General features: G+C 37.8%; 1 protein-coding gene across 9 annotated transcripts in view; it reads right to left on the bottom strand.

The window, feature by feature from the left end:
* Positions 1-24,601, bottom strand: part of si:dkey-237h12.3 (teneurin-3) — a 305,241-nt gene that overhangs the window by 67,517 nt on the left and 213,123 nt on the right. For all 9 annotated transcript variants that reach the window (XM_041797163.1, XM_041797159.1, XM_041797167.1 and 6 more), the window contains 4 exons: positions 19,684-19,704; positions 17,482-17,505; positions 13,727-13,873; positions 12,049-12,265 (listed from right to left, as the gene is read on the bottom strand). In XM_041797163.1, coding sequence (XP_041653097.1) covers positions 12,049-12,265; positions 13,727-13,873; positions 17,482-17,505; positions 19,684-19,704 — 409 coding nt within the window. The remainder of the gene's footprint in view (positions 1-12,048; positions 12,266-13,726; positions 13,874-17,481; positions 17,506-19,683; positions 19,705-24,601) is intronic.

Genomic DNA, 24,601 nt, shown 5'->3' with positions numbered 1-24,601 from the left:
ACGTTTTACATTTCTTTTTTTTTTTGTTAATGCCACTAACCTTGGTTTAAATACAGCGTCCTCTTATTTACCAGTGCTTTTACGTCCACTCACACCTGGCTTCTTTATATAACCCACTTCCTACTCCTGGCCAAAAGCTGCACCACCAAAGCCGCTCAGAGAGTTGGAGGGGGGTTAAATGCTTCACTTAAGGGCACCTCTTTGGTAGTTAGTCTAGCATGGGAGAGCATTACTCATTCACTTTGCCCACCCAGATTTCCCCTGCTGGCAAATGGATTTGCTCCTGGTCAAAAGGCTTTCCACCTCCAGTGTCTCCTCCCTCTGCTTTCTCGTGAAAAAATATATTTTCTTTGGCATTTTTGCTCCATAAATCACAGACACAGAAGGTTCATACATGATTAAAGCTTCAAATATCCTTGGCCATTATTCAAAAGGACTGCAGGGTCCTTCAGGTGAAACTTGCCTAACGCTGATTCTGGTTCGTATATTCTTAAAGTGTGAAGTCGTTTGTTAAGTCAGTCCTTTGTTTGAAGGTAAAAAGGGGAGACAACGTGATATTTCTCCATCATCGTTTAATCATTCCCTAGTTCTCAAACCACAGAGCAGAATTTTAAGACTGTTCCCTGTGCATTTGTCACCAATAGGCAGAAAATGTCTCATTTTGCCACTTTATCTCTGGGTCATTACGGATATGAGACAAGGATGATCAACAGCTTTAGCCTCTTCTATTTCCCTCCTGCTCCACGCCTGGCACAACTATCTCCCATCCTTTATTTACCGGCTCAGGGAACAAGGCCACTTAAGAGCCCCGGCGAAGGTTCACTCTTTCTTCCCTGTGTCTCTATTAATCTTCGGAGAGGCAGACTGATGCTGTGAAAGCCGAACACCCTCCCCCCCAGAACGAACAAACGCCGAGTCACACCACCTGCTGAAACCCCAGAAATGAATCATATAATTCACGCATTCGTATTTGTCATTGTCTCACGCTGGCGGTGGAAAAACACCATCTGAAAACCCGATGGGAGACTTGCGTGGGGACATGTGATACGGCCAGGGATCCTTGTGGGAGAAGAGAAAAAACACGAAACCACAACACATGTTTTATTCTCTGTGCTCTACCAGGGACAAGTTTACTGCCGAGTTCTGAAACCTGACCGCTCTCTGAAATCTGCTCCCTTTCTTTTAGCTAACACAATGGTGTCTTAAAAAAAGGCATTGGAGGAATGACCTCTAACTGTTTCCCATCTCTGTACCGGTAGACATCAGATACTCCAGGACGAGGAACAGCAGTCACAGCCACTGTTGCAAGTCTAGATGTTTTTCAGAGGTTGTTCCACCGCTTCAGTCTGTCTGTTCTTTTTTAGAAAGTAGACTCTGCAGAGGCTGCTTATAAATTATTCACCCTGTAACCTCAAATGAATGCTTGAAAAACACGGGTCTCTAAACAATCTCTGCAATACATCATTATATGACATTTAAGAAAAAAAATGATTGCATGAACCCAATGCTTGTGTTGATGAGATACATTACGACAGAACAGAGGATAGGCCAGAAGATCAAGCTGGACGGAGGGTCTACGGATCACCAAATGTATTAACCCTTTAAAATAGGAAAAAAATAAGTCTGCCATTGCATAAAATGGGGTTTTCTTTCATTGTGGTTCTTATTCTTGCAGTATCTCGAATGCCAAATATTCCTGAACAAAACATAATTTACATCTGAATGGTAGGATTCCATCTTCAGTTTACTGATTTTTATTGGCTGTTTTTTTTAAATATTGTTTTACAGTCATTGAGACACTTAACGTGACATGCCAAATATAACCCATCTCACAAATCTACTTCATGAAGCATATTTCAAATCCATTTGGACATGAGCTGAGAGTCACTCTTTTGTCACTCTTTTCTGAAAGTGAAACTCATATATTATATAGACTCAAAACACATAGATTAAAATATTTCAAGCCTTTATTTCTTGAAATGTTGATGATTATTGCTTACAGATAAGAAAACCCAAAATTCAGTGTCTCAAAAAATTAGAATATTACATAAGATCAATAGAAAAAGGATTTTTTTACATAGAAATGTCAGTCTTCTGAAAAGTATGTTCATTTCTATGCCTTTAATACTCGGTTGGGCCTCCTTTTGCATGAATTACTGCATCAATGCAGCGTGGCATGGAGGCGATCAGCCTGTGGCACTGCTCAGGTGTAATGGAAGCCCAGGTTGCTTTGATAGTAGCCTTTAGTTCATCTGCATTGTTGGGTCTGATGTCTCTCATCTTCCTCTTGACAATACTCCATAGATTCTCTATGGGGTTCAGGTCAGGCCAGTTTGCTGGCCAATCAAGCACAGTAACACCATGGTCATTGAACCAGCTTTTGGTACCTTTGGCAGTGTGGGCAGGTGCCAAGACCTGCTGGAAAATGAAATCAGCATCTCCATAAAGCTTGTCAGCAGAAGGAATCATGAGGTGCTCTAAAATGTCCTAGTTGATGGCTATGTTGACTGTGAACTTCAGAAAACACAGTGGACAAACACCAGCAGATGCCATAGCAGCCCAAATCATCACTGACTGTGGAAACTTCACACTGGACTTCAAGCAACGTAGATTCTGTGCCTCTCCACTCTTCCTCCAGCCTCTGGGACCATGGCCTCAGACCATGAGAAAGAAAATTCTCTGGTCTGATGAGACAAAGATTGAACTCTTTGGTGTGAATGCCAGGCGTCATGTTTCGAGGAAACTAGGCGCCGCTCATCACCTAGCCAATACCATCCCGACCGTGATGCATGGTGGTGGCAGCATCATGCTGTGAGGATGTTTTTCAGCGGCAGGAACTGGGAGACTAGTCAGGATTGAGGGAAAGATGAATGCAGCAATGTACAGAGATCCAGAGCGCTTTTGACCTCAGACTGGGGTGACAGTTCACCTTTCACCAGGACAGCGACCCTAAGCACACAGCCAAGATTAGGGATGTCCGGATCAGATTTTTTCACTTCCGATACGATACCGATATTTCAGCCTTGAGTATCGGCCAATACCGATATCGGCCGATACGATATCAGCATGAATCATACATACTTTTATTACTTATTTTGTAGTATGGAATGTTAGAAAAGGCTTGATCAAGTGATATTACTCAGAGAACAAGTCAGCAACAGTAGGTACGAGAAAAACTGACCCATTTATTATTAACCAATGGTTTGCATAAATTTTGACCGTAAACATAAGCACATAGATTAAATGGAATAAATCAAAAATAAATTAGACAAGCCTGTCCATACTGTGTTTCCTTCTGTGAGCATGAATGTGTGGGGACAGGGTGTGAAAGCTGAAATGCTGATCTTCTTAAAAAAGAATCTCCACATCATGCTCGGACTGCAGAAAGTGGAGATGGAGGAGTAGGAAGGGTTTTGTTAGGAATTTAGTTAACTGACTGATTATCATTTGTTTTCTGCTCGTTATTAGAGTGAGATGTTTATTTTAAAATTGGAGCTGTGGACTCTTAACTTTGAGCAGTTGGACAATAGACAATATTGTGTTTTTTTTTCCCTGCCCTCAGTTGTTCCCACCATGTACTGGCAGTAAAAAAATAACTGAGGTGAACTTCATTTGTTATTTTGCACTTTAAAAGTATGATTTGTTTTTATTGGATTTATTGAGATCATTTTTTAGGCTTGTCTAATTTATTTTTGATGTATTCTATTCAATTGTAGAGTATGCTTATGTTTAAGGTCAAAATGTATGTAACCCATTGGTTAAAAATAGGCTGGAGGTTCAATCAAGCATTTAAACCTGACATTACTCATCATTGACAGGGGCTCGTCATTGATCTTTTCTGTTATAGCTAATGCCTTATTGCCGTCCCGTGGGAGTTTATCATGCTTTCCAAATGTTTTGGACAGCGTCAGTTGTTTGAAGGAGCCAGAGCTTTGTTGTTTCTTCATGGTCTTGTGAAAATCCTCATGCTGTTTTTTGTGATGCTTCTTCAAATGCCCGATGAGGCTGGTCATTTTAAACTTCTCCGGTCTTTGCCACCACGGGGAACTTGTGCATGACAAGTTTTGCACTCAGCTGCAACGTCTTTATCTGACTTTAACGAAAAATATCGCGACACGGCCGACATCACTCCTACTCCTTGCTACTGTGTTAGCAGTTAGCCCAGGTTAGCACTCAAGCACGCTGTTGTTGTGATCACGTGGGCTCTGCATGCCGGATCCTGCGGCTATGCTGGATAGAAGTGCAGGAGTGGAGTCTGGAATGGACTGCTTGTATCGGAGTGCTTAAATCGGAGATTTTAGATGTAATCCAATATAATCTGATAGTCGTTTTTTTGCTGATATCAGACCGATATCCGATATCAATATCGGATCGGGACACCTCTAGCCAAGATATTAAAGGATTGGCTTCAGGACAACTCTGTGAATGTCCTTGAGGGGCTGAGCCAGAGCCCAGACTTGAATCCGATCGAACATCTCTGGAGAGATCTGAAAATGGCTGTGCACTGACGCTCCCCATCTAACCTGATGGAGCCTGAGAGGTGCCGCAAAGAGGAATGGGTGACACTGCCCAAAGATAGGGGTGCCAAGCTTGTGGTATTGTAATTAAAAAAGGCTTGAGGCTGTAATTGCTGCCAAAGGTGCATCAACCCAGTATTGAGCAAAGGCTGTGAATACTTGCTGTACATGTGATGTCTTAGTTTTTTATCTTCAATAAATTTGCAAAAATTAAAAAAAAAAAAAAATCACATTGTAATTATGGGGTGTTGTGTGTAGAATTTTGAGGAAAAAAATGAATTTATTCCATTTTCGAATGAGGCTATAACATGACAAAATGTGTAAAAAGTGAAGTGCTGTGAATACTTTTCGGATGCACTGTATTTTCCAGCAAGACAATGACCTGAAGCATACAGTGAATACTACACAGAGATGGTTTAAAGACAACAAGGTGGATGTTCTGGAGCGGCAGAGTCAAAGCTCAATTAAATAGAAAAATTGTGGCTGGACATAAAAAGGATCGTTTATACCGGATCCCCATGCAACCTGAAAAAGCTTGAGCAGTTTTGCAAAGAAGAATGGAGTAAAATTGCAATGTAAACATGTGCAAGCCTGATTGAGACCTATCCACACAGACTCACAGAGTGCAACCAAATGTGCATCCACTAAATACTGACTGAAGGGGTTGAATATTTATGCAGTCACTTATTTTACGTTACATATTTTTACTTAATTGACATTACTTTGTAGAAATCTGTTTTCACTTTGACATTAAACGGGTTTTCTTGTAATTGTTTTTGTCAAAAAAACAAATAATATAGACCAGGATTGATTTATTAAATCAATAAAAAGGTAAAACATCCAAGGGGAAGCATACGCTTTATGGTCACCATAACCAAAGCTCAACATGCAGTCACTATTGTTGTTTAATATCAGTGGAGCCAGATGGTGAATCAACCTGTTAGAGCATAAACATATGAAACTAAAAAACTTTCAGCTCTGTTCTTTTACTATAGAAATGATGTCCAGTTCTCAAAAAACTGCTGCTTTAGCTATACTAATCTCTTTACTAGCTGCCATGTTGACAGGTTTGCAGAGCAACTCACCATGCCTGTAGCTGCCACCTCCTTTTTCTCAGTTGGAGCTGATTGGTCTGTTCATTCTCACACTCGGAACAAGTGTATCAGCTTGAAGCTTTGCAAAATGGATTTGCCTGATAACATACATGGAACCTGGCTAATCTTTCAGCTTTGCAAGATTATGGAGCCATCCATTCTCATTTACAATATATTGCATAACCCTAGACTTTAATTCACAATCAATCCTAGTATATCGATATTTTGTTTTAATTGCTGAGGACGTCCATGCTTTTAGTCCTGTGTACATCAACCATGTCAGTAATTTGTAATGTAAAATTCTAGGGGAAATTACAAACCATATTCCAACACACACAAATCATTTCTTATAATTTTAATCCAGTTTGAATTGTCAGCTTGTGTTAATTAGGTTCACTAAGCTTAGCTTTTAAGTGTTTAAAATTCAATAGAATTAAAATGTCATCATTTAAAGTTCTGTTCGAAAAAGGGATCACAGTACCAGAACTTTAAAGTTTAACATGATACTTGTAAAAATCAGATGTTACTAAAACCTGTTTTGATACCACAGAAAAACAAGCCCTAGACACAAAATATCGGGTCATTTCTTGTTTTAATTTGCCAAAAACTGGAGGCAAACACTTGCACTAACAATGGCATGAAATCATTTTCAGTATCAAAATGATGCCAAGGTTTTTGAGCAGTTTACAAAATGACTAGTAGTTTGCCTGCATTTTGAATGGATTTATGCCTTTCCTAATCACCTGTAAGGTGAAACAGATTTATGTTTTTTTTAAACACTTCATAGTAACTACACATTATCAAACATTAGTAAATCCTTAGTAAAGTATTTGTAAATGCTTAACTTATTGTTTACTAAGCATTACAAAATATTATGTTATTTATTAACACCAATTATAAATGCTTTTAGATGCATTAGTAAAGCATTCATAGTAGCAGTGGCATTAGTAAAGGAGTAAGGTTAGGGTTAAGGGAAATGATGCTTTACTGATAATTCAATCAAACACAATGTCTGTGTTCATTCATGATGTATGAATTAGTTAATACTGCTTTATAGATGAGTAAATTATTAACTAATGATTTAATAATGCTTTATTGATGCTAAAAGTGAGTACTTGTAACATTTTTCCAGGTTGTCTAAAGTTTCAGAACTTCCGACAGTATCATTCATTAATATGGTAGACTTGTTATTGTTTTAAAACATGGGGCATCAAACAATACCAAAGCGTCAACATTATCCTTCTCCTCTTTTCTTCTAGTCTAGTGCTATTCTTGTGTTCAGAGGCTTTAAAATGCTGCTTGTTGTTTCGGACAATTGCACTAACTTGTACAAGGAGATAAAAAGGCCAATGAGCATTTTGAGCAAGGCAGCTAATGCCACTGCCAGACATGAAATCGACAGTAAGCTGAAGACAATGAGCATGAGGATTACTGAGAGCCCAACTGGGTGTGTGTGTAGGGGGGGATTGTCTCATTCTATATTTTCAGTAAAGCATGCTATTTACATAAGGATTACTTTAAACTATTGGAGGAAATATTCCCAAAGCCTTCAGCTAACAGTCAGAAAATCATTCTCTCCTCTATCAGTCATAAAACAAACTGCACTGGTGATTCTGAACAGATGCAGGATTGCAGGTTTTGGAAAAAATATAACTCTTTTTTCCTATTTTGAACACTGATGTAGCCAAGTAGTCTGTTCATCACTTACCATGTTCTCCTCCTTTATGTCAGACTTTCTTTTAAATCAATTCATTTACCTTGGCTTCATTGTAAAACTTTCGTAAAATATAAAATAGCGCTGCCAATGTGCCCACAATGAATGAAATAACCTCTACAAAACAAGTCCATGGACTTCTTTTATCTCCACCAAGGTAAAAATGTCTTATAAGACATGAAAACACCCTAACAGGAAGGTAAAAAAGAAATATTGCACAGAGACTTGCCTTTAAAGCAGAGCTTACAATTTAGTGAAAGCATTACTTTGAGCTAGCATGAGTATGCTACTAGACTTACTCCATATTTTTTACTCAGTATCCCTAAATGCATGTTGTCATCCTATCCAATTTTTCTATGGCGTCTCAATACAAGCACACCTGTGGGCTGACTGGCTTTGGCTTTGCTCATGAGCAGGACTATTCTGGCGTGACTCGGCATGGACTGGCACAGCCGAACTGGTGATTGAAAAGCAAATCAGCATAGCAGTGGAAAAGCCCCAAATGTGTGCAGATTCTGAATAGACAGATTTCATTTTTTCAAACATACAGACCATGAACAGAGGACTGGGCTGGCTCATTTCCCATTTTGTGTGCCATGAAAAAGTATTTGCCCCCTCTCTGATCCTGAGTTTTTTGCATATTTATCACACTTAAATGTTTTGGATCATCAAATCAATTTTGAGATTTCACAAAGACAACCCAAGTAAAAACAAAATGTAGTTCTGAATGATTATTTAATGTTTTAAGAGGGGGAAAAAAAATCCAAACCTATCTGGCCCTGTGTTAAAAAGGAATGGCCCCTTGAACCTAATAACTGGTTGTGCCACCCTTGGCAGCAACAACTGAAATCAAGCATTTACAATAACTCTTGACGAGTCTTTCACATAGCTGGGGAGGAATTTTGGTCCACTCTTCTTCACAGAATTGTTTTAAATCACCCATATCGGAGGGTTTTCCAGGATGAACTGCCCGTTTAAGGTCACACCACAGCATCTCAATTGGATTTAAGTCCGGACCCTGACTGGGCCACTCCAGGGGCCTTCAGGACTTTCTGGTAGACAGAAGAATTCACTGTTTCATCAGTCACAGCAAGTGGTCCAGATCCTGAAGCAGCAAAGCAGCCCCAGACCATCACATTGCCACCACCATGTTTGACTGTTGGCATGATGTTCTTTTTATCAAATGCTGTGTTATTTTTATGCTGGATGTAACGGGCCGCACACCTTCCAAAAATTTCAAGTTTGTCTCGTCAGTCCACAGAATATTTCTCCAAAAGTCTTGGGGATCATCAAGATGTTTCTTGGCAAATGTGAGACAGGCCTTTGTGTTCTTTTTGTCAGTAGTGGTTTTGGTCCTGGAACTCTCCCATTGGGTGCCATTTTTGCCCAGTTATGGTTGAGTCATGAACACTGACCTTAACTGAGGCCAGTGTGGCCTACAGGTCTTCAGATGTGGTTCTGGGTGCTTTTGTGACCTCCTGGATGAGTTGTCATTGCACTCTTGGAGTAATTTTGGATAGCCGATCACTCCTGGGAAGGTTCACTGTTGTTCCCAGTTTTCTCCTTTTGTGGATAACGGCTCTGACCGTGGTTCGCTTGAGTCCCCAAGGCCTTGGAAATGCCGTTGTAACCTTTTCCAGACTGACAGACTTCAATCGATTTGTTTCTCATTTGTTCTTGAATTTCTTTGGATCATGGCATGATGCATTTCTTTTTGAGATCTTGTAGCCTACTTCATTTTGTCTGGCAACTTCTATTTAAATCATTTCTTGATTCAACAAATCTTGCAGTAATCAGGCCTGGGTGTGGCCAGCGAAATTTAACTCAGCTTTCTAAGAACTGTGGTTAATCACAGATAATTCATGACTAAACAAGGAGGGCAATTACTTCTCACATAGGGCCAGATAGGTTTGGATTTTTTCCCCACTTAAAAAATTAAATAATCATTTAGACACTGCATTTTTTTCTTTACTTGGGTTGTCTTTGTGAAATCTAAAAATTGGTTCGATGATCTGAAAAATTTACAGTGTGATAAATATGCAAAAACATCAGGAGTCAGAAAGGGGGCAAATACGTTTTCACGGCACTGTAGGTTTGACATTGGCATGGCTGCTTTTGGTTCTACTGACAAACAAAAGCCCTTCAGCAAATAATGTGGCATGGAAAGATGTCAGTAGCCGGTATTTATCTGTTGTGTAACATTTACCTATTACTGGTATTTAATGAAGCTTTGTGTTAATTCATATAGAATACGGAAGTCCCAGCCCTGATGAAGTGATGGCCAGCTGATCTCAGTCATTGTCCCCCAGCTCCCACAGCCAATCACAACTTTTTATCTCAATACAACAATGCATTTAATTATGACGCACTTTTCCCTAATCCCTGCTTGCGTTAATACTGATTCATCACCCTGCTGCTGCTGGTAAAGCTTAACCTCCTCCACCCCAGCCTCCTTCTTTATAGTGTAAATCTCATTTTCCCCTTAAATTCAGATTCATGCTACAACGGATGAATTGCTGCCAAACTAATTTTATTGTACTCAATATGTACTCTTTATTTGTTTGTTTGTTTTTTTGTTCATTTATAAATTTAAAAGGGACAATTGCACATTAATGAACAAACGTAAAGAACGCAATTCGTAATTGAGCCATAGTTAGCAAAAATGCTCATTTTCATCTGGAGTCCCTTGGTAGGCCACAAGATTAAAACCATACATTAATTCATAAAGCTTAAAATACACAAATACAAGACAATCAATCAATAATACAAAATGCTACAGTTAAAGTGCTGGAGTTAAAGTCTGTATTGCCAGTATGAGTATGATTTGGAAAAATACAGAAAGACAATAAAGAGAATCACCATTCACATATTCATTTACATTCACATTTACAAAAATCAGCGAATGCAGTACATGCATCATAAATGTAGCTTTCCATATGGGGTTTCTAGTGAAAGTCAAAGAATGCGGCTTAACTAACCCAGGAAACATCTTTTGAGCTGAGTCTTCTCCACCAAGTAAAACTGTATATCCACTTTGCAATAAAATAGTTCAATGTATGACGAGATTGTTCCAAATTGTAGATTCAGAGATGAGGATTTCTATTGGACAGAGGTGTTCATCAGTTGGACATACTCTGGTTTCCCTAATGGTCATTGGAGGAAAAATGGCAGTTTGGGAGTGTTACATCAAAAATGTGATTCAAAACAACCCAGGTGGTATGGGAATGGTGGGTGATTAGCTGAATTATCTTAAACAACTGTATTGATATTGGTCCTGATTGTTGTATATCTACTCTTCACTCTTACATTTTAACAAAGAAATCTGTACTTTTCTTTCTCCTCACGTTTCCAAATCAGGCTTGTTGCCTCAGAATTAATGCCTTTGGGCATGATTGTAGATGCAAAAGGATTAATTAATACCTCTACCAGTTGTTTTTACTCTAGTAAAGTATTTCCAGCCTGACTTCAAGAGAATTTGTGTAAGAATGGCATCTCCACTAATTGGCACTGAATACAAAATAGAGGATACTGATTGACTTTCATTAGTTTTCAGGTTATTAACTATTAATGGAAGAAATTGATAATAGAGCAAAATAAAAAATTGAGAGGATCAAGACAGGTATTAAAATAAATCATGATGGCAACATGAATACTTGTACTTAATTTAGAGGCAATCCATTAAACACTTGTCACAATATTTTACTGAAAACTTGTCAACCTGAAAAGCAGAGGATCTTAACATCAAGGGGATTCATCCTCTGGGTCCAACTGTACTTTTCAAAAAATGTCATGGTAAAATATCTCATAATCATTGAGATATTTTAGTTTGGATAACAGTGGGACACCATCCAACACATCAACATTGGAATCATAGTGCCACAACTAAAAAGCTGCACTGCTAAAGTACTTTACAGTCTCCTATCATCCAACAAAAAGGAAGTAGCAACTTAAAGAATTGTGACATGGAAAAAAGCACTTTAAACTGCCAAAGTGCCTGTGCAAAATGTATCATAATGGTTATTATATAATACCCTTGAAAAGGTGTAATTTCTATGAATTTTGCATCCACTAAAAATACGCTTGACAAAAATACATTCGCTCAGTTTGGAGTTGGAGCATAGAATATCATTAACTTGTTGTCCCCTTGCAATTCGTCTGCGATGGGGCTGATTTCATGTCGTTTCTGTTGGAAAACAGTTACTAGAAAAAAAAATCCCTTTCATGCAAATATCAAAGAGGAGCCGATTTAAGTGTGCTGCTCTCAGATATTCAAATATAGTGTGTGATGGGCGGCCTGCTGATGATCAAAACAAAACTGGTTTCTGATAAAAAAAAAAAAAAAAATTATATATATAAATTAATGTGCAGTGAAACACACTCTTCAGTGAAATGTTTGCCTTGTTTTCAGATTCATGGAAGCACATGTCCGTGTTATCTTGCTGTAAGAAACATAATCCCTGTGTTTTCACAGATAGAGGTTTTTAGCTAAGAACAAACCCTCTCTTCAGCTCCTTAAGCTTGGCTGCTAGCTGCAATAAAGGCTTGTGACTGTGACATTGCTGTAAACACACTTGTCAGTGACAGCACAGACAGACAAAGAGATGTGGCGTTTTCTGACGTGTTGGAGTGGTGACATAAACACAGGTGTTCCTCCCAACTGGTAATGAGACAGCAAACAGGTGACGTGACAAGAGTAATCAAAGAGCTGTTAGGAATTCATTACCTGCTGTTGAACGGGTTGTCCCAAGGTATCACATGGCTGCCGCTGGGACCAATCAAAAAGCTGACACGATCATAGAAGCCCTTGGATGAGGGCTGGGTGCTTGAACTTTGGCCCTGGCCAGCGATGGCAGCGGGGTCAGGCGAGCCACGACAGTAGGTCTGACCCTGGCAGGCGATCTGAATGCAGCAGTCTGGGTCCATGCAGTCGACAAGCCCATCTGGAAAACAGGAGGGACAGTTGAGACAGGGCCGGTAGGTTTGTCTGACCTGGAGCCATTTTGAAATATGTAAGCATCGCTGTTATTGTGCTAGGCTGTGGTGCACACAGATGACTTCTTCTGTGAACTTTTATTGAATGGACAGAAGAGACCCTGAGATGACACCAACATATAAAGTACTTTAGAGTGAGACCCTGATTATAATATGAACTCAAAAAAATCTCCGCTTTTTAAGGCTAAAGATTTATTTTTTTAAAATGTATTTTGATCTATATATTTATTGCATTTATTTTTTTCATAATTTTACTTTAAAGCCACTGTGAGGAGTTTTAAACAGGATATAAACGATTGTTAATCGTTTTTATGGACTGGTAATAACTTAACCATCAGCAACAAGACAATCTTTTTTAGATAATTTTTTAATGTATGTTATTGTTGGCACAGTGCAGCTTTCAAGCATAAACAGTCTACAGCAATACATTTCAATTGCTGTGCTGGGACCCAAAAGTGGGTCATCGGTTGTTTTCAGTGGGTTGCAAAAGTTTGTCTTAAATTAAAAAAAAAAAAAAAAAAAAAAAAAAAAAAAAAAAGGAAAAAGAAAAAAATTGGGTTTTCATTTTCCCATTGAGAAAGTGTTGGTGGATCCTGAGGCAAGACCAGGCCATAACCCCTCTTCTACAGCATACTGAAAAAACAGCCTATTTGTTATGTCCCCTACATACATTCAGAAATGTTATACATTTGACAGTTAAAAGAAGAAAAAATATTTTTTTGTAATGTTTTAAACTAAGCCTAATTGACTTCCTGTTTGGATACTAACCTGCTTTTATTTTGAAAGAAAACGAGGAACTTCAAGCAGATTGAAGATTTTGACATGAACTTAACCACAGAAAAATGATCTTGTTTTGAACTGAAAAGGCCAATAACAATAGTAGTTTCTGTGCAGATTATATTGATAACCATATCTGTATCTAAACTTATTAGTATTCAACTAATCCTTATACTAAGGGCATAGGTAGGTTTAACTGAGTATAACTGAGTACTTCATTGATGAGAAATAGATGTAAAACAATTTTAATGGTATTTATAAAATAATATTTTGAATAATTCATACATTTCCTCCATGTTGTATGTCCTTCACACAAAGTGTGTTATAAACATCAATAAAAAAAGAGTTCACAAAAGAATTCCAAATGCAGACCATAAATATAAAGCAACAACAACTCTTTATAATTGATCTACTGTATATTTTACAGCATGCTGTTTAACAATCTGCTGTGCTACAACATTTGCATTTTCTTCTCCGTGATGTTTTATGTATGATTGATTTGTTTTGTTTGTTTGCACTGTCACAGAGGAGCCACATCAAAGCCAATTTCCTGCCTTGCACAATGAGAGCTGCGTACAGAAGTTTTCTGAAGCAAAGAGACTATTTGTACAGGGCTTTTGTCTCTTTCCTACCTCCCTCGTTATCCTTGCCATCTGAGCAGAGCGTCTCGGTCGCCACGTCGCATCCAAGCCCTCTCCATCCTGACTGGCAGATGCAGTGCCAGACGTTCTGATCCAGGACGCACCTCCCGTTGTTGTTGCACAGCCCGGGGCAGCCGTCTGTCAACACATCACAGGCATCAAACAGCGGAGTAAGTCGGAACAAGGCAATCAGGAGGAGCGGGGAGAAGACAGGAGCGAGGGAGGGGGGCATTTAGAGTGGACAGGGGGGCAGAGGAGAGACAGAAATGATAAAAGACAGTATTGAGTGAACATACAGTACAATACACCTCTGACAGGACTGGGGATGTGGGGGAGGGAGTGAGGAGTTATTGTCGTTTCACATGAGTTTCAGGAGCTAAACTATATCCTGGATGCAAAGCAAAAACCCACTGAGCTATTTACTTACTATTTTAACACCAGTGGGAGGTATGAAAAGTCAAACCCACATTTAATTAGAGTTGTCTTTGTTAAAATGGAAGTTGGATTGATTCGTTTAGGGTTTAAGGGTGTTTTCACACCTTGGTCTGGTCTGAATCATGGACCAGGTTTCTACATGTGGCCTCATTCACAAAATGTTACTGCAGGGAAACTGGTTCTAACCTTTTTCACAGTTTTAAAGATGATTATGGCATTAAAGTTTTCATATCTGAGATTTGTTGGTAAAACAAAACCTAGGAACAGTACAGAGCAGTCCAATGTAAATTTAAATGCTTATATGGCAGGGTAGAATTTCACATTTTGCACTTATAAGCATTCAATTAGGCTGAATTAAGAAAGAAACAATAGCATGTGATTTGGAATAATATTTAACTGTGTTTTTATTAATTTAGCACTTTATGGTACTAATTGACATGCATACATACATGATTTAAATACAGCAAACATTTATGTCAGTTGTGCAACATCTGATCTTAATGAAAAACTTGTTAAATTATGAATATAATTTTGGCACTTCAGTATGATTTTGTTCCCTGACTCACTTATTCAATACAATAAAACTCAACCTTATAACCAATTACTGAAATATGTTTAAATGATGCTCTATCATTTATCAGCACTTGAGATACATGGACGGCCACCTCGCCCTGCCTCATTATGCACATTTAATTTTTTTGCTTCTGTTCTTTTGTCTGTAATCATCAGCAGTATGTTGTATAATCATGCTCAAACAACATCACTCGCTTTTTGAAATGTTTCACAAGATACTGTATTCCATAATCACAGCATGTGAGTTGTGCGTGTGAAAGCTTATAATTTATGAGCAAGTGTGTCACAACCATCATCCTGAAGTCTTGGAGCACGGAACACTATTAGCAGCAAGAAGATGCTGAAAAATGTTGAAATGACTGCATACAAAGCTACATTTTTAACATGAGACATTGCACCTTTATCAGAACATTCACAGGAAGTACGTGCTAGTAGATGTCTCTTGCATGTGCAGATGGTGAATGCATAAACGTCTTTTTAAAGAAAAAGTGTTCAGCAAATTCACTTGGGAGGCCCATACAAATACTGTTCAAGTGTGGGAAACACTGATATTTAAATATCTACTACTGGCACTAAATATCTATTCAAATCTGCCTTATTTAGTTTCATTTAAGGTGAAAGTCTCATGCCCTTGTATGGGCATAAAAGAGGTGTTTTCCAATAGTAATGAGGAAAAATGTGCACAAGCTTCCAGTTTAGAAGCACACAGCATTTACCAATGTAAGCACAAAGGTGCAAACAGTTCAGTAGTGTAAGGGCTCATTTATGCTCTACGTTTGAGCCACATATGGGTATAGATGGACATTATTGTCCTGAATCTGCGTTCATTTCTGTTTTTCGTCCGTTCCCTCTCTTATGGATATGGGTCGAATGTTGCAAGACCATCGTAGTACAGTTCTGAGCAATGCAGACAACAGTTCAACCAAGAGTAGCAAACACAACCAAGAAGAAACATTTCAAAGAACTGAATCCAGTTTTCTGAAGAAATATAAACGAATAATGAGTTGGTTATTAGAAAATACAAACCTATCAATGATGTTAGCTCACCTGGGCAAAGGACAGACAGGTACAAGAGCACAACTGAGCAGAGGACGGACTGTTTTTTCTTCACTCTATGGGACGGATGGAGCGACATCAAAGTAGCTTGGTAAGAGACTACGATCTCTTGTAAATTTGTTTTTCAATGTCCATTCCAACATTATAGATACACGTCAGTATGAGGGTATTAATAGTTGTATTTGTTTCCATTTTCATGTGTACGTAGAGCATAAATTAGCCTTAACGACACGTCATGAATCCAACGCAAGTTTCACTGAGGTATTTCATAGAGGACAAATTTAAGATAGAGAGATATTGATGGACTTTGGTGAATGAGGCTCAGTGTTATGTATTACCTAAAGTTTGGTCTGTGTTCATACTGAGACATTACCAAGCAGACCAAAATGTGTTTTGTGTTGAAAGATTGTCTCTAATTGGTCAGCATTTCTTACTGGAAAAATCCCAGATGCAAATAAAGACTGGACAACTCCTGCCTGGCTCTGGCTGTTCTAGAGTTTCAAAATGGACAACAAACAGAGATTGGTGTTGGCTCAAGTCATTAGTGTTTACATTGTTTGCATTTATTACTGTAGAAAAATGATAAAGCTAAAAAAAATTGGAGCAACCATGGTGAAAATCATATGCTGATGTACTTAAACACCTCCTAGATAGTTCAGAATTCTTTTGAACCATGACCTGCTGATCCAGCAAAATCGTTTACCAAGATCTTTAACACATGTTCAACTGGCTACGGTAAATGATTTTATCTAAAAGGCGGCATGCATTCTTAGGGTCAGTTCATGGTCTTACTACAGACAAATCACACAAGTATAAAAAAAGAAGATGAAGACCTTCCTTTTTATGCAGTTTCTATGTGGTTGTTTGGTCCACATCGAAATTTGATTGACAGATTTCACACAAGCACAAATAAACTGCACATACTTGGCCAACTGACTCGAGTTCGTTTTAACCGTACCTGACAGGTTAGGTGTGAAAACACCCTAAATCACTTGAATTTCTGTTGCAAGAACTCTTACAAGGAGTTTTTTTTCATATTACAGGCTGCCTTGGAGCCAAAAAGACAACAATTTTGAAGCTTTTTTTTAAAGATTTTAATGATCCTCTGCAAGTTCAAAGTTGCACAAATCCCATTTAAGAGGCTGCAAATCAATTGGAGGTTCATTGCCGCGGCCTGAAATTAATTAAAGTAGGACTAGCCTATTGCAGCTGTTGGAGAAAAAACACTCATGTGAAGTAACAGCAACATCAAAGGGAGAGGGAAGTATATATGTAAATAGGGGGAGAAGTGTGGGAAGAAGGGAGAGGAGGATCTAGAGTCTCTACATTTACAGAAAAACAGAGCACTTGCTGCCAGATCGCATTCCTTCTAGCGGAGGGTGAAGACGACAGGGAGCCGAAAAACATGACTAAACCACACCAGTTCTGGGGCGTTTAATCTGGCAGACACAGGGAATTAAGACAGTGAGGGGGAGAAGGGGCCGTGAAGTCTGTGTGAGACTGGTTAAGACGGACAGGAGATGAGGGGAGATATTGGTGGGGGAGGGGAGCAGGATCACAGCAGAAACATTATGATCGACTCGGACATAGAACAGGTGTATAAACGCCGTGCTAGGAAAGACAGAGAGCAGGGAGGGATTGTTGGTGACAATCTCCCTTGGGGGGGTAGTGGTTCAATTTACCTTTATATCCTATCTTGACTGCTCCTATTACACAATCGAGGAAAGGGAAACATTTGGAAAAGAAAATTACTTATCTCTGTGGTGGCATAGAGCTATGACTGACAAACACATTTACTTATTGTAACGTACAGGGAGCACAAAAAGTGGAAACGCTTGTTGGCATAAAGCTGATGTAACTGCCAACCTGGTTCAGATGAAATTGGAAAAGAAGCTTTTCAGGTGGTTCTCAACAAGAATCATTTTTGTCCTAACCACATTTTAGCTTCTCTAATTGAATCTGTTGACCATGTAGGTAAACCACAGTCCTACTGTGAGTGAAGTGAATAGCTGGTGTTTAGCATTACAGTAGGATAATAACAGGGGAAAGCAGCAAGCTTACCCATTTTTTCAGAAAAGAGTTGACATATTTATTGGTGGGGGTAAAACATTGTATTGCATGCTGTTGTGATATCTTCCATACCAATTTTAGTATCTGATTAGTTTTGCACAAAAATTTACTGTAATTTTGGAAATATGACTGCAACTTTCATTGAAATAAAAAAAAACTGTTGCTTTTGAAATGTAATCAAGGGTCCCAATGTGTCTCTTGTCGGGTTGTTAAAACAAAGATGGAGGCATTATTATTTAATTTTAAAGATTAAAAAAATGTCAAGTTCATTGAAGAGGACAGTTTTCTTGAAAAATGTTTAATGTTCATCTTTTAATTTTTTGGGGGGGTTGAAAATATTTGAAACATTGGAGTAGTGTCTTCATCTAGTTAACTCAATAAAAAAAAAAGAAAAGAAAAATATAACAAGGTTTACCAGAATTTGACTTTTTTGTTTAGGATCATTTGCATGTGACAATCTTTATTCTAATTTTTAATTAGGGATGCATAATATTGATGTACTCATAAAGGCTGTCAACAATTTCATTAAATAAATAAATCACATAATTCTTTAAGTACAGTCCCCCCCCCCCCCTTTTTTTGCCCAATTTTGAAATTGTTTTATTTTGCATTAAAACCGTTTTATTTTGGATTTTTGTACGATCTTACACTAAGGGTAATTGCCCTCTGGTTGGAAACAGATATGCTTTTGTTTTGGAAAAAAAAAATCTACTTTGTGTGAATTGAAGACTATGACATTAACCACAGAAAAAATAACTTGTTATGGATTGAAAAGGCAACAAAGACCAGATGACTTGTTTGTCTACTAAGCTGTCAATGAGTTTTTATTAGAAAGTGAAATAAGACATTAAGGAGCAATGGTGGACTTATTCTAACAGAACAGCATTAATGCTGGTTGTCTTGATGTGATCTAAGAGCAAACAGGACCATCAGAGGAACACTGATCATGTCTTTATGTGCATTTATTTTTCTGTCGTCTCTTCAATAGAATCAGGGTCAGGTGAATTTAAGTACCCCCGGCAAGAAAAGTGAGTTTAATTGTAATTTCTGCAAAAATGATTTGGAGTGAGTAATATGAGTGATTATTAAAATCAGCAGGATGCTTTTCTTTAAGTCTATATTCTTTTCATCTTGATCTTCCAAACAGACAACTGATTGCTTAAATCAATTTATTGCCCAGCCCTATAAAAAAGACCAACATCTGATTCTACAGTAATGACAGATGTGTTCTTTTAAAAAAAAAGGAAAAAAAAAGAAAGAAATTGAAATTGAAATTATATAATAAAAAAAGGATATACCTTTGGATTACATGTACATTGCATACAAAATTATTATTTTTTTTTTCAGTAACAGAAAAAACAAGCTTTGTCAAACTAGCTGTAGTTCAGAGCTAACACTTCAGTTATTAGAAAACATTTAAAGTTAAATAAATAATGGAAAACAAAAGCTATTTTAATGATATCATTCAGATAATATCATGCATCCCTAATCTGAAAAGTACAGGAATTTAGGCACAGGAGCTGAAAGGACATGAAAGACACCAACTTTTTTAATTTGGGGACATAATTTGCAATCGGATAACTCTGTAAAAACCCAATACATGCATGCATCTCTCAGCATATCCAAAAATATCCAAATGCTAAAATATCATAGCTAGAGAATTTTGTTATATTGTGACAGCATTATGAAAATCTCAATAGCTGGGCCTGAGTCCCATCCATAGCAATTTTTAGCAAGAAGGAGCAGAAAAAAAATACATCCTGCATGAAGAGTATAATTCTCAGAGAAAGTGAGAAGAGGTTTTTATTTTTTACCTGATACTCGGGAATCCAGGGCTATACATGTAAGCCAAGAGGGAGTTGGAGAGAGACAGACAGGCAGGCAGACACGCATACAGACATAAAATAGAAAAGAGAACAGGTATGAGTAGGAGTTAAGCAGAGAATTTAAACAGACGACAATAAGAAGAAAATTGGCTATAGAAAGAGAAGAGACAGAAGCTGCAGATTTAGAGGAAAAGATTCACAGATTAGCTACAGCTAGAGAGAGGAAATACAATATTTAACAAACTTCAAATGTGCATGTTAATTTAAGCAGTGAAAAAGTGATTAATGGGAATTATAGATGCATGATGTTAAAAAAAAAAAAAAAATCAGCACATTTTCTTATAGATGTGATTATAATTCTGTCCATAGCATAAATGAATTCAGCATCTTAGGCTCAGTAAAATATTCATTGTTAACACTCTCCATCTGCTTGGCTCTGCCAAAGGAAGGCAGGCTAACACAAAGACAGAACACACTGCTTCTCTTGATATTCGAGTGTTACAACACTTTTTGTTTTCTGACTACATATGAGCCCGTTTGCTTCAAAACATTTTACCGTCTTCCTGACAGGAAGCACTGCAGTCTAATATGAACGCATCATGAAGCAGCAAACTACACTTCTTTTCCTTTTCCCCTCTTTCTCCGTCACTTCCACTCTAGTGATTTCAACAACAGCACGCCAATGAACAGGCAGTACACTATGCTGAATCAAAAACACCTTAGTGGTAAACTGCATTGCTGAGAAAGCCCTGACAATGGGTTAAGCCTTGCATATAAAATAGGATCTAGATGGTGTCAACAAAAGAATGGCCGAGGAAGTCTTCTATTCAAAGTCTGACCATGTAATGTGATTAAAAGGCGCTTTGTGCAAATGGCAGTTATTCAGGGTTTGAAAGACAAAATAAGCTCCCAGTTCTCTGAGAAAAGGTAACGCGCTGCCTATTCATCCACTTTGCATCCACAGCAAGGAGTTACTTTTCCAGACGGGAGCCTTGAACAGGAGGGAAGAAAGGGAAAATGGACGGTGCACGGTTGGACCCTGAGGAGGGAAAAGATTAATAAGATCAGGAATGTGACCTCTCCAACAACAATCTCCTCGCCCCGCCCTCTGGTGATGGATCTTGCTGCTGACCGGGGATTTCTGATGAGAGAACTTGTAAATACATAATTAGGGTTCAATAGTTTGGAGAGCTAGATCTTTGTTTCACAGGAAATGTGTCGGCATGGAGAGCTTGGAAATGACACTTGGGGGAATGCGGTTTGACGCAGGGTGTCAGGGTTTAACTACAGGACCTCTGACTGGGGGTAAAGTGTCGAGGCAGTCTGTGTTAAAGGTCAATAGGAAGCGACATCTCAGAACTCATTATCCTCATTATTGCCAGGTGAAGCGCTGCCATTTCAGAAAAATGATATTCCAAAGAGGCCTTCCCGTGGCTTTTCAGCTCCCTAAATACCTGCCCTTGACTCGCTAATACAGGAGCATCACTTCAGCTGTCTGAAAGGTGGAATATCTAAATGGATGAAGGAGAAATTAGAAAGTTGATTTGAGGGGTTGTAAAATGAAAGATGTGGAGAACAAAATTGAAGGAGGCATAGCCAAATTAAGGACAAATCCTGTTTTCTAATTTCTTTTCACAGGAAGAAATCTCCAATTTGTTTTTGTGTAATACTTTATCATTTCTCTACATTGCCTTTACTGAAAAATCATTTAAGGTGCAAATTAGTTCAAACTGTGTCTTACTGGGCAGCTCTGATGGAAAAACTCACTGTAGAACAAGAGGTAAAGTGGCATCTGAACATAAACTAAAATAAAACATTGAACTGTTAGTGTGTTTCATTGTTATCACAATGGCTTTCACTTGAAGAAAGCAGAAATATCCCAACATAAAGGTTCTCCAATGCATGTGAAAGTTCTGTAGTAAAACGGCCATGGAAGTAAAAGACAGAAATATCAACAATTTAAAATTCAATGTACTAACAAAGTGAAAGACTGTACACTTAGCCATAGTACTTATTACAACTATCAATTAACAAATGCTGTTCATTGGTTGGGTAAAATGCTAAAGTGCTCCACAGCTTCTCTTGTCAGGGCAGAAGTAGTCCATTTACTGCTAGCTATAGCATGGAGTCAAAACTATAGCATTTACTTAACAGTAGTGAAAATGGAGTAAAGCTTGAAATGAGTTCCTCTGAAGTCTGGTGGAAAAGTGTTTTAAAATTAAATATTCTAAATACAAAATTCAAATATTTTAGTGTCTGAAAGCATGATTTAAATGTTCTAAATTCACTAAAAATGGAGCATGAGCACCTTTTCAAATATTCTCATATAAAGCATATGGAGGTGCCAGTTAATGAGTCTGCAGGCACTTGGAATGAAGGGTTGCCGGTTCAAGTCCCAGTGGAACCAAGCATGGATATTGGATTGGCTCCTAGGAAGCTACCTTCTTGATGCTGCCGAGCTGCTCATAGAACCAGAAGCCAAACCCTCAATTCTTCATGGCATACATGCTCATGCAGCCCTCTAACTCTGACAACTCTTTATAAATGCATGTCTACAAGTTTTGTTCATGAATGTGTGTAACATTTGTTTTAAAGTGAAAAGATGAATTTCCCCTCTGGGGTTAAGAAAAGAACCAAATTATTACCACAAAATGAATATTTTATAAGTAATTTATAATCATTTTTGTTTATTAATTTTAATTTTATTGAATTAATCGTACAACAAAATTGAATGATTTAACACCAGGGTCATAAAAAGCATTGATCAAGAGCAATAATTTAACTGTAGAAATAAAACCTGGTTTACTGTTAAATGATAATCTGTCACATCCAAAAACTCCCCAGCTCTAATCGCTCAGTCCTGAAACTTCCTCACAATCAAATTATTCTTCACTCATGCAGGGAGCAGGTCTAATGACTTTTCAGTATATTGAGTCTCTTTATTTCTGTTTTAAGTTTCCATGCTGATGGTTAGTCTATGACTTTAGATTAGGCAGTGCAGCAATAGCCACAGTAGACTATAGTTGATTGTTTATCCACTGGTGTGAGGTATAATAGGTGGAAAATAAGACATAATGCTTTCTTATGGGTTAACTTTTACCTGCATGGCAGGTCCAGGTATAAATGGCCAATATCTAAATTTGGATTAATGTGAATAACTTTAGAAAACACCAGATGCTACTCAAAAAAAACTTTTAGGAAAAGTCAAAGACTGCCAGACTTTAAAATCTTATTACAAAAAGTTGGACAAAATTTCTACTAATACTTTCAGGTACTTAGCGGCAGTCTTCCATTCAAATATAATACAAAATTGAAATTAATTTCTAGAAATATTGAAAAGAGTTCATGCGTTTATGTGTATTTTGTGTGAATTTATGTTGTCCAGTAATAAGTAGGGCTGGAGGATATGGTATAAAAATTTGACCTTAGTTTTGTTCACACCAAACTAGATGTACGATTTTATTTTTTTATTTATTTTCAATTTAAAAATAAACTACTCAAGCAGGTTTACTTTTATATAATCAATCACATATAACAAAAGTAAATGGCATTTTCCTCTGCAAGTTTTAAGCGTAAGCTGTAAACCTGTCTAAAAATTGCACTGTGGAGGGTTATCAACATTAACACACTGAAAGGTTTTATCTGCTAAAGAAAGTGTTGCTGATGTCTCTCCATGAACAATGCAAGTAAACAAGGCCATGAGAATAATATGCCTTTGTTATTTGTATTTTATCTCTGCCACAGATTCAGTGTCAGAGGAAAATTCTGCCCTGCAGACCAAAAATACATCTAATTTTAACATCTATAAAAAGGATTCAGAGTGAGTGATGTGATTGGTTATATATTTCTAGAGTATGAGAACAATGGTTACATATGAGCAGCATGTAAGTAAAAGATATAACATCTTGTTGACTTGGTAACCAGAACTAACATTAAACTAAAGTTTCTGACAGAAGCTTTTACTTTTGGTATCATTAAAGGGACGTTTAAGAGAAAATCTTGATTTTTAAATTTCAAAATCTCAATTTTCCAAAATCCAATTTATTGACTAAATTGTTTTATTGCCCAGCTCTAAGCAGTAGGTGTCGCTACTCCTGAAAAAAACAGAATCACTGCAGAAGAAGAGGGCTCAACGTTGCAGTGTGTAATGGACCAAAGACAATATCTTGGAGATAGTGAAGAGATAAACATCAGAAAGGATGTACCTGTGGAAATGGAAAATGAAAACTTTTTTCTGTGTGATCTTAGAAAAGTTGTAGGAGCAGCTCCCAAATTAATTGTGTTAATCCAGAGAAGTCACTGATTATTCATCGAATGCAATTCAAGTATAAAAAGACATGCTAACTGTTCCATCCTGATTGTAAAATCACATTGTTTTTTTTTTTTCAAATTTGCATTGTTTCCAGTTAATTATTTTCAAAATTTATTTTTTGAGCTTTAACACCTCCTTTGTGAATAGGACAGTGGATAGAATCAGGAACTACAAAGGGAGAGAACGAGGAGAATGACATGCTGGAAAGGAGCCACAGGACAGATATGAAGCTTAGCCACCCACTTCAAGGGTAACAGCCTTTGTGCATGAGGCGTGCAGATACAGCCAATACTGGCTAGCAGCTACTAAAGCCCCAGGCAGGTTTTATTTAATCACAAATTAAAAATGTGCATAAAACACCAGTGAATGGACACCCCACCAATTTGTGCTGTTGATCAATACACCCTGAAAAAAAAGAAAAATGCTGACAAAGATCCAAGCCAGAATCAGTCCATTCACCTGTAAGGAACACAGCAGTGTAATATTATTTACTTCCATTTCACCTAAAAGTACTAAAATGACTCTGGTGTGTGATGTATGGGTGCGTGTTTGGAGTAGGCTTCAACACAGGTGAGTCATAACATTCTTCAAACT

Source organism: Cheilinus undulatus, linkage group 10, assembly GCF_018320785.1.
Source record: "Cheilinus undulatus linkage group 10, ASM1832078v1, whole genome shotgun sequence".
Classification (NCBI taxonomy): Eukaryota; Metazoa; Chordata; class Actinopteri; order Labriformes; family Labridae; genus Cheilinus; species Cheilinus undulatus.
Note: the sequence above shows the minus strand (reverse complement) of the source record. Positions and strands in the feature narration are given on the sequence as shown.